At 38.5% G+C, this 15,070-nt stretch overlaps 1 protein-coding gene across 5 annotated transcripts in view; it reads left to right on the top strand.

The window, feature by feature from the left end:
• Nucleotides 1-15,070, top strand: part of MYO1D (myosin ID) — a 382,795-nt gene that overhangs the window by 150,837 nt on the left and 216,888 nt on the right. For all 5 annotated transcript variants that reach the window (XM_050763783.1, XM_050763784.1, XM_050763785.1 and 2 more), the window contains 2 exons: nt 3,986-4,152; nt 13,364-13,571. In XM_050763783.1, coding sequence (XP_050619740.1) covers nt 3,986-4,152; nt 13,364-13,571 — 375 coding nt within the window. The remainder of the gene's footprint in view (nt 1-3,985; nt 4,153-13,363; nt 13,572-15,070) is intronic.

Here is a 15,070-nt window from a genome sequence, read left to right as displayed (position 1 = left end):
GTTTCCATTTGGCTTGGTTCTTTTTCATAGTTTCTTTTTCATAGTTCTATACAAAATTCTCATTATTGTCTTTTGTCACCTTGTATATGGTAAGCATAGTTATTTTAATATCTCTATCTGATAACTCCGGTGTCTGGATACCTGCAGGTCTGTTTATTTTTTATTTTGTTTTGCTGTTTCTAATTCCAATTTACTTGGCTACTTATATGTCTGGTTACTTTTTATTTTGTTCCAAATATTATATTTGCAAAATAATCTGTAGAAATAATTGGAGGCCCAAGTTCATGTGATTTTTTTCTTCAGGGAAGAGTTAATTTTGCTTCTTTTAGTTACCTAAGAACAATACTATTCCAAATCAGCTATTCCAATTTCAAGGACTCAGGTGATTCAAAGCTGAATTATGGTCCCTGTAAAGGACTGCCTCCTTCTAATTCATCCTTATTCCTGTTGGTGGGATCCTAACCCAAAATAAGAGGGGTTTACCTATGTCCCCTCCTTTTCAGGCCTTATTCGCTAATCTTTGTCCCACTAGGCCCATGAAGTTGCTGATGATCCCATCACTACTCAGATCCCATCTACCTTCTCTGGAAGTGGCAAATTTCCCCAGGAAAAAAAGGCAGCCTCAAATCTGGGTTCTCCTCCACGGTTTTCTTCCTCTCCTGGATTCTGACCCAGTAAATTCTCCACTGTCTTGTTAGATCTCCCATGTCTTCAAGCAAACGTTCTGTTTATTTTGTTTAGCTATTCTAGTTAACCCTCAGCATGGGTGTCAGTTTAAATTACCTAGTCTGTCATTACTCAAAGAAAGCCCTAGTGTCTTCATTTCATAAATTAGCTAATTAATTCCAGAGAGAATTTACAGCCAAGACTCAAGTGTTCTGATTTTGTACAATGCTTATTCTGTTACACTAGTACCAAACATGCAGATAAATCTGGAAGCATTTTGGCATTTACTGTGCTCAGTGCCACTTTTCTTGGTTAATTCACCAAGAAGTAAAGACACTCTATTCCAGCAAACTAATAGAAAATCCTTAAGTAAACAGTGCCTCCTCCCGACTTCCCCATCCTATTAAGTTTTTTAAAACACTTAACTATGAGCCATTTTTTAAAGTGAGCTACAGTTTTTCCCCCAATATAGATGTTCCACTTGAAAATCAGTACAAATTTAATGAACATTTGATCACCCATCACTATTTTTTAAAGTAGGATTCTGCTTGTGCTTTATAATAAAATATTGATCCTCAGCTTAAATATACCAAAATTTAGTATCTAATGAATGGGTTGGTATTCCAAAATAGGGAAGAAGTGTAAGTTATCTATTAATCCATAACAAATCACTCTAAAATACAGTGCTTAAAATAATGGTTCTTCGTCATGATTCAGGGGTTGACTGGGCAGTTCTGCTGGGCTCACCAAGCAGTTGCAGTCAGCTGGGGCTAGATAGGCTAAGATGAGCTCACTCAAATCGTGTGCCTGGATGCCTGGGCATCTTATGTCATGTAGTCTTTAATCCTGGGTTTCTTCATGTGGTAGAAGTGGTCCAAGAGGGCAGAACCTCTCAAGGATGGGTTTCTAGAAGTAACCCAGTGTTGCTTCTGCTGCATTCTACTGGTTAAAGCATGTCACAGGCCAAGCCAGATTCAAGAAGTGGTGTAGAGACTCCACCTCTTACTGGGAGGTGGTGCAAGATATTGAGGTCATGTTTTTTGTTCTGCTACAGATGACAAGATGAAAAGGGGCAGGTGTACTAGACAGAATAATGGCCTCTGCATTGCAACAGCAACTCTGACATCAGCTAAGTGTGCTACAATTCAATTCAATTCTGACACTAACTACCCAGAGTTAGCATTAATCTGAAAAATTAAAGGACAGGGTCCCCAACAAGACTCTCCTTTACTTCAGACACCAGCTGCAAGTGAGGTCCACAGAACACCTGCCCTTATATATGACTTGGGTACAAATTTGAGGACTCCCTTGACCCCCCTCTTCAGGTTTGATAATTCACTAGAATGATTCACAGAACTTGGGTCCAAGCACAGGACCTCTGTCCCCCTGGAATCAGGATGCTCCCCTCTTTGAGTACATTCATGTGTTCACCAACCAAGAAGCTCTTCTGAGACTCAGCCTCCTGAGGTTTTGTTATTTTTTGTTTTATCAGTGTTTCATCACAAAGGCATGATTGACTACATCTTTGATCACGTGATTAAGCTTAATCTTTAGTCCCCCTAACCTGCCCAGAGGTCAGGCAACTGTAAGTTCCAGCACATGAAGGAGTTTTCTGGTGACCAGCTCCCATCCTGAAGCTATCTAGAGGCCCAGCTATGAGTCACCTCATTAGCATATCTACGACACTCCTATCACTGAATAAATTTCACAAGTTTTTGAAGCTGTATGCCAGAAACCAGGAACAAAGGCTAGATAGATAATATATTTTATTGTTATTATTACTATACCATAGTCATCCCAGATGTCCACATCCTAATCCTCAGAACCTACGAACATGATACGTGCTGTAGCAAGGTGGAATTAAGGTTGCAGATGGAGATAAGGCTGCTAATAAATGGGCCTGAAGTTAACAGCTTATCCTCCATTACCCAAGTGGCCCCAGTGCTATCATGAGTCCTTCAGTGAGAAGGAGGGAAGCAGAAAAGTCAGAACAAGGAGGTGACATCTATAAAAGACTCAACTGGCCATTGCTGACTTTGAAGATTGAAGGGGGCTACCAGCCAAGGAATGTGGGCAGCCTCCAGAAGCTGGAAAATAGAAGAAAATGGGTTTTCTTCTGGATCTCCCAAAAACACCAACCCTGCTGACACATTGACTTTTGGCTCAGTTAAACCTATTTCAGACTTCTGACTTCCAGAAATGTGAGATAATAAAACTGTGTTGTTTTAATCCACTATATTTATGATAATCTGCTACAGCAGCAATAGGAAACTAAAGCAGCAGGGCCTAGAAAAAGGCAAAAAATGGCATTACCTTTCATCATGTGGGACAGCATGATAAATGTACTATCGGAGTTTCTTTTTTTAGGTATTGGAAACTGTTATTCTGTTCAAAATGCAAGTAAATTTACATCCTTCAAATCTCTCCTGCTTAAATTATTTACTACTCCTTTCTACTTCTAGCCCTCAGCAGAGCTCAAAACTGCCTAATTTAACTACAGAGGATTCTGTATTTTAAAGTGCATCTGTGTGTCTGATAGATAACAGATTCAGAGAAGAAAAAGAAATTCTTTACACTTATAGGATACATTTGACCTAATTGATTCATCCAGTGATAATTTATTCATTATCTTCAGTGTACCAGGATCTATGCCAAGCATGGTTTTATATTTAAAAGGGGTTATGATCTAATATGTGGTATAAAGCTTCATTGGCACAGAGGGAAGGATTGCTAGCTGAGCTCCTTCATAGAATCACTGGTGCCGATAGGTGGTTTTGGAACTTCTCTACTTACCCATGAAGTTTAATCTCTTTTCCAAAGTACAAACTAATGCAATAATATTAATACTGATGGCTGACACTTAAGGAGCACTTACTATATACCAGAGCTGTGCCTATCATTCCTTAACATAATATTAACATTAACAACGAATGTCTTTTTACACTCTCCATCCATTTTCATCGTTAGCTGCTGCCTTTTTCTATTGAATTACTCCTTCAGCTGCTTTAACCTTGTTTTCATAAACACACAGAAACTCGATCTTTACATCTCTGTTATTTACTTCCTAGTTTTATCCCTTTTCTACTATTCCTAATAAAGCCTAAAACAAAATTAAACAAACATTTAGCTGAATGCACGAGAACTTCTAACCTTGAATTGAAGGAGAAAGGAAGAATAACTACTTTATTCATAAGTGTATGCCTGAGAAATTAGAGGCACTGAGCTTAACTTGACACAATTAACACTAATTACATGTTAGTGTCCCTAGTTGGAGAATTTTCTCCAGTGAAATTTACCATTTGCTGATTTGTTTCTTTAGGAACCATATTACGTTCGTTGCATCAAACCCAATGACAAGAAATCTCCACAGATATTTGATGATGAACGCTGCCGGCACCAAGTAGAATATCTTGGACTACTGGAAAATGTGAGAGTGCGTCGGGCAGGATTTGCCTTCCGCCAGACATATGAGAAGTTTCTTCACAGGTGAGAATAGACTCATCAGAGAGGCCTAGTTCACTGAGAATAACGGAGTCCTCCCCATACAACAGTGCATCAGTCAGCACATATTAGGCAATCTATAAATATTTGTTCGGTGAGCAAAAGAGCTGAGGAAATTACAAATATGAAAGACTTTCCCAGTTTCAACATGAGTCCCTGAGTTCATGGTTTATGGACCATGAAAAAGTTTCAGCCTTTGGGGAAGAAATGCGGGCATCGTAGCATAGCAGAAAGAACACTGATCTGAAGTCACATTGTGGGTGGAATTCTTATTGTGCCACTTACTTGCTGCTTGAGCATGGGCCAGAAATTTAACTGCTTTGACCCTGTTTTTGCATCTGTAAAATAAGTAAAATAACATTTCATGGAGTGTTATGAGAAATTAACCTAAGTAAAAAGCCTAGATTCCTAGTACATCATAGCTATTTAATCAACGCTGCCTATCATTACTGGTGTTGGTAATTATCATAATAATAAAATATTAAGGAGTTAAGCATGGAGGGCCTGAAATCATTCTGCTTGGTTTGAGTCCTGGCTCTGTCATTTTTCAGTTGTGTGACCTTGGACAAATTACATACCCTTTTCATGCCTGTTTCTTCATGTGTAAAATGGGGATAATAATAACAACTACCTTTAAGCTAGAGGGTTAAATAAGAAAATATATACAAAGCACTTGGAGTAGTAGTACCTCCATATAGTAATCACTCAATAAGTATAATATATTGTTGCTATTGTTAATTTATTGTTGATAATGTTGCTTAATGATACCATGTCATATAAAAAAATGATAATGATAATTGATAACTTGGAATCACAAGAATGCTTTAAATTCTATCTATTTGTTTTAAAACATTTATTGAACATTTTCTATAATCTCAACTGTAGATTTCTCCCAAAAAACGAATAAATACATACACAAAATATAAACCAGAAAAATGCGGAAAATTCAAGTACTTTAGATTAGTGGGTCAAAAGAGTCTCTAAGGAGCTGACAATGATGGGAAGCAGCCAGCCATGCAAAGATCAGAGCAAAGAGAAGGTGGGACAGAGGGAATAGCCAAGGAAAAGGCTCTATTGCAGTAGTAAGTGAGGCATTTTAGATGCCAAACGTAGTCCACTGGTTGGAGGACACTGACAGGACAGTTGTGTGAGATGAGATCAGAGAGATGGACAAGAGCCAAATCATGTCGAACTTTGTAATCAGACTAAACTGTTTAGGTTTTGGTTAGGTGTGATTTAAAAAAGAAAGAAAGCCATTGGTGGATTTTAAGCATGGAGTTACACAACCTTATGAATGGCTTAAAGGAATCACTGTGGCTGCTGTGTGAATAGAAGGCAAGGAGATGTTGGCCGGGCGCGGTGGCTCACGTCTGTAAGCCCAACACTTTGGGAGGCCGAGGCGGGCAGATCGCGAGGTCAGGAGATCTAGACCATCCAGGCTAACACAGTGAAACCCTGTCTCTACTAAAAATACAAAGAATTAGCCAGGCGTGGTTGTGGGCGCCTGTAGTCCCACCTACTCAGGAGGCTGAGGCAGGAGAATGGCGTGAACCTGGGAGGCGGAGCTTGCAGTGAGCCGAGATGCCACTGCACTCCAGCCTGGGAGACAGAGCGAGACTCCATCTCAAAAAAAAAAAAAAAAGGAAGGCAAGGAGACGTTTAGGGATGCTATTGCAGGAGTCCGGGAGACAGGGCTTGATGATAGTGCCTTCAGTAAGGGACTATTGTAGATACAAGAGCATTGGACAGATTTGGGATATGTTTGAGGGATAAAGTTGACAAGACTAGCTCATGGATTGGATATGATGAAACAGGAATAAAGAGGAATGAAGGATGAAAATTAGATTTTGGCTTGAGCATCTAGGTAAGCGCAGTACCATTTGCTGAGATAAAATTGGGTAAAATAATTTTGAGGAAGAGGATATGGAACAGGAGTAACGATGGAATCAAGATTATTCTCTTGACTGTGTTAACTTTGAAACATCTCTATGTTCACTTTTTTTTTTTTTTTTTTTTTTTTTTTTTGAGACGAAGTCTCGCTCTGTCACCCAGGCTGGAGTGCAGTGGTGCGATCTCGGCTCACTGCAAGCTCCGCCTCCCGGGTTCACACCATTCTCCTGCCTCAGCCTCCCAAGTAGCTGGGACTACAGGCGCCAGCCACCATGCCCGGCTAATTTTTTTGTATTTTTAGTAGAGACGGAGTTTCACTGTGTTAGCCAGGATGGTCTCAATCTCCCAACCTCGTGATCCTCCCGCCTCGGCCTCCCAAAGTGCTGGGATTACAGGCGTGAGCCACCACACCCAGCCTATGTTCACTTTGAAATCCTACTAAATATCTAGGCAGAAATTTTAAGCCATTAAACTTTCATACCTGGAGTTCTGGAAAGAAGTTTAGGCTGCAGATAAGAGATTTTGGAGTCACTGGTAACAGATTACATAGAAAGTCTTGGGACTGTATAGTGAAGAGAAGGAGGTCCATGACAATGTTTGTATTTGTGGTCTGGCATGAAAGAACCAGCAAAGATAAGAGAAGCAGCAACCAATGAGGTACAAGAAAAACCAGAAGAGGATTATGTCACAGAAGCTAAGAGAAGATGGCCTTTTTTTTTTTTTTTTTTTTTTTTTGATAGGGTCTTGCTGTGTCACCTAGGCTGGAGTGCAGTGGCACCATCTTACCTCACTGCAGCTCTACCTCCCAGGTTCAAACAATTCTCCCACCTCAGCCTCCCAAGTAGCTGGGATTACAGGGGCACGTCACCAAGCCCAGCTAATTTTTTTTCATTTTTAATAGAGACAGAGTTTCACCATGTTGGCAAGGCTGGTCTCAACCTCCTGACCTCAGATGATTCAACCGCCTCAGCCTCCCAAAGTGCTGGGATTATGGGCATGAGCCACCATGCCCAGCCAGAAGATGACATTTTAAGAAGAAAAGTGTAGCAACTTTATGCTGCCCTTTACATGAAGTTCAAGAGCAGGCAAAACTAATTTATGGTGATAGAAATCAGAATAGTGGTTAGCTATGTATTGGTATGACCTCCGTCTGCAGACTGGAAAGCAGAATGGGGGAACTCTCTGAGATGATATATCTTGACTGGGGTGTCGGTTTCATGAGTATACACATTCATCAAAACTTACTGAATTATATACTTCAGTGTGTGTATTTTAGTACATGTAAAGTTGATCACAATTTTTAAAATTTTTTTAAAAACTAAACTTTTTAGAAAAGTGAATTAGTGGGCCAGAGGATCAAGCTGAAGTCTTGTTCCGGATCTCATCACAAAGAAAAAAAAGATGGGAAGTATTCAAGAAAGTTCTAGCCACATGTAAAGTTGATCCAGGAGCAGCAAAACCCATGTAACAGAAGGACTAGAGGAAAGAACACCAAGAATAGGGGAGAGGCCCTATTCAAACAGTGGCCAGGGATTTGCCTGAACTGAAAAAAGATGAATCTTCAGATTAAAAGGATACACTGATTGTCAAGCATAAGAATTTTTTTAAAACTTAAAAATACATTTGTTCACTTTTAGAATGTTAAAGAAAAATATTTATAGCTCCCAAGAGAAAAAGACAAACTGCCTATGGGGGGAGAGAATCACGCTGACATCTGGCTCATGAACATTTGATCAAATAGACGAAGGAGCAAAATGCTTTCACAGTGCAGGGAAAGGGCCTTCATGTCTAGAATTGTATTCTGTGTCAAAATATCATTCAAGAGTGTGATTAAAATAAATAGCATTTTCTGGCATACCTAGTTTGAGAAAGTTTATTATTCATAGACCCTCTGAAAAATGTCCTAGAGGATGTACTTCAGCAAAAAGAAAGATGAATGCAGAAAGGAAACATGTGGCAGGATATATGCAAAAAAGCAACATTGAGCAAAGAAATCTGTAAAACTTTTTGTTAAATCTAAACAAGTAGTGATTGTAAAGGTGGGAAAGTAGTCTTTAGTAATAATCTGGAACTAAAATTAAAATGGGAGTGAGAAGTAGAGATAATTAAAGATTTTGTCCTGTTTATGGAAAGGATATAGACTGTGATTAACTAGACAGGAAAAAAAATTATGTGTTGAAATTTTCAAGTGAGTTATAATAATAGTTGTGAATATTTTGAAATGTTTACTGGATGTACTAGATACTGTTTTAAATGTTTCACATGTAGTAAGTCACTGAAACTGACAACCACGTGAGGAATATACATTATCCCCATTTTATGTGGCTCATCCAGTGACGATGAGAGAAAAGGTAATATTTTCTACAGTGAATTTTTCCTTTTAGATTTTGCAGATTTTTGCAAGTAGTTTAGGTTTGAACCTAAATTTTTGCTTGTGACTTTTTGTCACTTTCATTTATTTTACTGAGAAAAGAGAGAAGGATTTAAAACATGCTGATAACCTTAAAAGTTAGTCCTTTAGGGAGGTAAAACTCACTGTCAGAAAGCAGATGAGTTCAACTTTTTAATTAGCAAGTTCAGATTGCTGGTTTGCCAGAGAACCAGGGTCATGCACTTTGCCGGCAAGAAGGAAGGCAGAGTGCCTCTCCCCTGCCATGGGAGCTGAGCAGTGGGGCTGTAGGATAGCAATCCAGTTTCTGCAGTGTGCCTGAAACAAACACACACCAGCACTACCCATATGATGACCCAGATGTAGACCCCTACTATAGTTTGGTAACGAATTTGAGAGGTTTCTGATTTCGCGTTTTTTCATGTGACATTGTTTGGTATTACCTTTGTCTTTATATTAGAACTTTTTCATTGGGCTTTGATCTCTGCCCCCATCTAGCAAGTGAGTAAGCTTTAAATGATTTCCTTTCATTCATTCTGCAAATATCTATTGCCTCATAGTATAGCAGGCAACGTGATAGGCACATGGTATATAGTAGGGAACAAAACAAAGTCCCTGCCTTCATAGTAGCCACAGACTAAGGAGGGAGACTGACATTAAGCAGATAAACCCACAAATCAGTATGATTACAAGCTGTGATAAATGATGTGAGAAAAGAATAAATAAAACTAGTAGCCTTAGAGAGAATATTGGGGGTAGGGGGTTTGTTGATATACAAAGATCAAGAAAAGACTAAAGGATGAGAAGGAGCCAGACTTTCAAGGACTGGTGGTTAGCTATGTATTGGTATGACCTGGAATACATTGGTAGAATGTATTCCAGGCAGTGGGAACAGCATGTGCAAAGACTCTGAAGCAGGAAGGAGGCAACCATATTACAGAACCCCAAAGAAGTCAACATGATTGAAGGATAGTGAGGAAGGAAAGCAGCCAAAGACAAAAATGATTTCAAGCTTTTTAGAAAACTACTCTGACCGATGTATGCAGAATGGATTGGAAAGGAAACGGAAAACAATTTAGGAGTCTGTTGTAAACTAGAAGGTGGCTTGCCTTTGAATTGAAGCAGTAAGGATGAGGAGAACTGTAAAATTTTAAATATATTTTGGGGGTAGAGTCAATAGAACTTAATGATGGATTAGAAATCATGATAGAGAGGGAAAGAATAAAAGTATTCTCAGGATCCTGGCTTTAGTAACTGGGTAGATTGAGGTAGGAAAAGACTGAACGAGTAATTAAGATGCCTTCAAGACCTGTGTAGACTTTGGATATATAAATCTGAAGCTCATAACTGAGCGCTAGACTAGGGATGATACACAAATTGAAAGTATATTTTTATATTTTTTATACCTATAAAATATATATTTTTGTTTTTATATTTGGAATGTTTTATTAAAAGTAAGTGGACTAGATGAGGTAATGTGGGGAGAGGATACATAGAGAGAAGTCCTGATCTTAGCCTTGGGACACGCCTGCATTTGGGGATATAATAGTAGCCGAAGTAGACAGAAAATCAGATTGACAAGAAATATCCAGAGAGGCAGAAGGAGAGCATGCTGTCATGGAATCTAAGAAAAGAGATATGTCAAGAAGAAGGAAGTAATTTACTGTAATTAGGGAGTAATTAACAGATGCTGCCTACATATCTACTATTTTAACAAGAAATATGAAAAGCCCTATGAATGATTTATATTCCTTTAGGTATATACCCAGTAATGGGATTGCTGGGTCAAATGGTATTTCCGGTTCTAAATCTTTGAGGAATTGACTGTCTTCCACAGTAGTTGAACTAATTTACATTCCCACCAATAGTATAAAAGCGTTCCTATTTCTCTGCAACCTTGCCAGCATTTGTTGTTTCTTGACTTTTTACTAATCACCATTCTGACTGGTGTGAGATGGTATCTCATTGTGGTTTTGATTTGCATTTCTCTAATGATCAGTGATGTTGAGATGGTTTTTATATGTTGGCCGCATGTATGTCTTTTTTCGAGAAGTGTCTGTTTATATCCTTTGCCTACTGTCTAATGGGATTGATTTTTTTCTTGTACATACATTTGCTTAATTTCCTTTTAGATTCTGGATATTAGTCCTTTGTCAGATGGATAGATTGCAAAAATTTTCTCCCATTCTGTAAGTTGTCTGTTCACTCTGATGATAATTTCATTTGCTGTGGAGAAGCTCTTTAATTTGTCATTTTTGCTTTTTTTGCAATTGCTTTTGGTGATTTCATCATAAAGTCTTTGCCCATGCCTATATCCTTGATGGTATTGCCTAGATTTTCTTCTACGGTTTTTATAGTTTAGGGTTTTACATTTAAGTCTTTAATCCATCTTGAGTTAGTTTTTATATAAGGTGTAAGGAAGGGATCCAATTTCAGTTTTCTGCATATGGCTAGCCAGTTCTCCCAGCATCATTTATTAAATAGAGAATCCTTTCCCCATTGCTTGTTTTTGTGGATATGTGCACAGGTATGTTCATTGCAGCACTATTCAAAATAGTGAAAACATGGAGTCAACCCAAATGCCCATCAATGATAGACTAGATAAAGAAAATGTGGTACACACACACCATGGAATGCTATGCAGCGGTAAAAAGGAAAGAGGTTAATACCCTTTTCAGGGACATGGATGGAGCTGGAAGCCACTATCCTCAGCAAACTAACACAGGAACAGAAAACCAGACCCCACATGTTCTCACTTATAAGTGGGAACTGAACAATGAGAACACATGGCCATATGGGGGTGAATAACACACACTGGGGCCTGTTGGGGTTGGGGTGGGAGAAAAGAGATCATCAGGAAGAATAGCTAATGGATGCTGGACTTAATACCTAGGTAATGGTCTGATTTGTACAGCAAACCACCATGGCACACATTTGCCTGTGTAACAAACCTGCACATTCTGCACATGTACTTCAGAACTTAAAAAATAAAATAATTATTAAAAAAAAAGAAGAAAGAAAGAAAGAAAAAGGCCTATGAGAAAACTTTAAAGATTCATGTAAGGCACAAAGCAGAGTAGATCAAGTGGGAAGACATCTCTTGTTCTTGGATAGGACAACTGAACACCATATAAAATTAATAGATTCTCTGAGTGCAGTGGCTCTTGCCTATAATCCCAGCATTTTGAGAGGCCAAGGCGGGCAGATCACTTGAGGTCGGGAGTTCAAGACCAGCCTGGCCAACATGGTAAAACCCCATCTCTACCGTTAACACAAAAATTAGCTGGGCATGGTAGGTGCCTGTAATCCCAGCTATTCAGGAGGCTGAGGCAGGAGAATCGCTTGGACTGGGAGGCGGAGGTTGCAGTGAGCTGAGATCGCACCACTGCACTCCAGCCTGGGCAATAGAGTGAGACTCTGTGTCAAAATAATAATAATAGTAATAATAATAATAATAATGTATTTAATGTTTCAACCCAATAAAACTATCAAGGGTGGTTTGGGTCTTTAAAAATTGTTTGTTCACTGGATTCTGGATTTTTTGCCTGGAACTATAAAACTTGATTCTGAAGTTCATATGGAAAAATATGTGTGCCAGAATAACTAGAAAGACCTTTAAAAAAGAAAAGAATTAGGAAAAAACATTAAAATGTACTTGTATCCTCTATAATTAAAACCATGTGGTAGTGATGCACAGATGGACAGACACGGCAATGAAACAGACCAGAAAGTCCAGAAATAAACTGAAGAACATATGATAAAGGCAGCATGTTAATCACAGAGGGGGAAAGATGAACTTTTTAATAGTGTTGGAACGGCTAGACAGCCATTTGTTAAAAGATAAAATTAGATCCATACCTCACACCATATACCAGAAAACCATCTAAATGATCAGAAATCTAAATGTGAAAAAGGAAAACATACAAGTACTAGAAGAAAACATAAATGCATTACTCTGTAACCCAAGTGAAGAAAGCCTTTCATACAATGACTTAAAATTTAGATGTACTATAAGAAAAAAGCTAAATTTGACTACATGTATTAAACAGCTTTGCATGGTGGAAAAAACTCTGTGATAGGCAGCCTTCTAAGATGCCCTCTACCTCCTGGTATCCATGCCCTGTGTAATCCCCTTCCCGTGAGTGTAGGCTAGACCTAGTGATTTGCTTCTGACAAAGTAGAATATGGCAAAAGTGATAGGATGTCACTTTTGAGATTAGGCCACAAAATACTGTGACTCTGTGACTTCTGTCTTGTTCACACTCACACTCAAGCAAGCCGCCATGTGGTGAGCTGCCTTATGAGAGGCCCACATGGCAAGGAGCTGTTGACTGCTCGTATGTAGAAATGCAATTAATTTTTGTGTGTTGCTCTTATGTGCAGCAACACCGCTATTTAATTTTCTTTTAGTTATAATAGTTTTATTTATTATTTTTTTTTATCTAGAGATCTGCTTGATTTCCTTTGAGGAAAGTTACATTATACATAAGTAGTATCCATTTTGTTTTTCCCTCAGTCATTTACCAATTATCTCTTGGTCTCACTATGTTGACTAGACCTCCAGAGCAATGCTGAGCAGGACCCATGACAGAGCCACCCTTCTCTTGTAGCTGTTTGTAAAAAGAATGCTTCTGAGGTTACCCCTTTATGAACAATATTTGCTGTAGGATTTTGGCAAATAGACTTTATGAGTTTGAGGAAGTCCCTTCTATACCTAGTTTAGTAAGAGTTATCTTAAAGTGTTTTATTTTACTGAAGCCTTTTTTTGCATACCTTATGAGGCTAATGAAATTCTATTGATAGTTTGCTAAGATTTGGTTTGGTTTTTTATGAGGTGTCTTGAATTTTATTCAATAGTTTTCTATTGAGATGACCATATGGTTTTCTCCCTTAACCCTATTTCTTTTTTTCATCCAGGTATAAGATGATCTCTGAATTCACCTGGCCCAACCATGACCTTCCTTCAGATAAAGAGGCTGTCAAGAAACTGATTGAACGGTGTGGTTTTCAGGATGATGTAGCTTATGGGAAGACCAAAATTTTCATTCGAACACCCCGAACGTTGTTTACCTTGGAAGAACTCCGTGCCCAGATGCTCATAAGGATTGTTCTCTTTCTACAAAAGGTAATTTTATATTTTCTATATAAGGATAAGATTTTGCTTTTATGTTCTTAAAAATTTGTTGCATATTTTGTTTAATTCAAGAAATATTCCTGGATGGTATGTTGTTTTGTGTCTATGCATATCTTGAAATGTTTTCTGTTGCCTTCACACATGGAAAACTTACTTGGTTGCCCAAGTTCAAAATTATTTTATCTTCAAAACTCTGAAGACATTTTGTCTTTAAACTTGGAGAGATGTCTGAACCAGTTTTTCTGTCTTTTACCCTTAACCATGTTTTTTCCTTCAGCTTAAATGTGTAAAGGACTTTTTTTTTTTTTCTCTCGAGACGGAGTCTCACTCGTCTCACCTAGGCTGGAGTGCCGTGGCACATTCTTGGCTTACTACAACCTCCACCTCCAGGGTTCAAGCGATTCTCCTGCCTCAGCCTCCCAAGTAGCTGGGATTACAGACGCACACCCCCACACCCAGCTAATTTTCATATTTTTAGTAGAGATGGGGTTTCACCACGTTGGTCAGGCTGGTCTCAAACTCGTGACCTCATGATCTGTGCTCCTCAGCCTCCCAAAGTGCTGGGATTACAGGAATGAGCCACCAAGCCTAGTCACGTAAAGGACTTCTAAACCTTGTAATTAAAAAATGTTGCCAACATGTTTTGAAATTGCCTCCTTCACCTATCATTACCCGCTCACCACCACTTGTCCGCAGTGTTGACTCAATGCTTGTTAGTTGATGGTACTGTACCTGTCATCATTGATCTGTGCAAGGCCCCTTCTCATTTCATTCACTCATTCATGTATGTCTTTTTATCCCCCATAGCCTTTCCCATATCTTCCATATGAACTATTTTAATGCAAAAAATTGTAGAGCTATATGAAAAATCATGTACCTCTGTGAGGATGTCCTTGGGATATATACCTAGGAGAAAAGTTGCTGGGTCATAGGGCATGTGTATACCTAATTGATATAAATAGTGCCAAGTTGTCACGCATGAGCCAGTTTGCACCACCAACAGCTGTATGTATATGAGGGTTACTGCGTGCCATATCCCTACCACTATCTTCCAGCAACCTACATTTTGTCAGATTAATAGATAGAATGGTATCTCATTGTTGTTTTACCTTGTATTTCTCTGATTACCTTTGAGTTTGATTATCTCATTAAAGGCTTCTTTGCTTGCTGCATTTTCCTGTAAACTGTGTGTTCATATTCTTTGTCTATTTTTCTACTCGAGCTGGTACTTTCTTGTTGATTAGCAGAAATGCCTTCAATATTCCAAACATTAACCTCTTATTTACTTTAGACGTTATATATTCTCCTATTCTGTAAGCATTCTGATGAACTTTATCCATAAGATGCTTTGTTGGACCAAATTCTTAATTTTGACATAATCAAATTCTTCAATATTTTGCCTTATAGTTTGTGATTTGGAATTTTCTTTAAGAAGGCTTTTCATGACTCTCAGTCACAAAGATATTCTGTATTTTCTTCTATGAACTGTA

This window comes from Macaca thibetana, chromosome 16 (genome assembly GCF_024542745.1).
Source record: "Macaca thibetana thibetana isolate TM-01 chromosome 16, ASM2454274v1, whole genome shotgun sequence".
Taxonomy (NCBI): domain Eukaryota; kingdom Metazoa; phylum Chordata; class Mammalia; order Primates; family Cercopithecidae; genus Macaca; species Macaca thibetana.
Note: the sequence above shows the minus strand (reverse complement) of the source record. Positions and strands in the feature narration are given on the sequence as shown.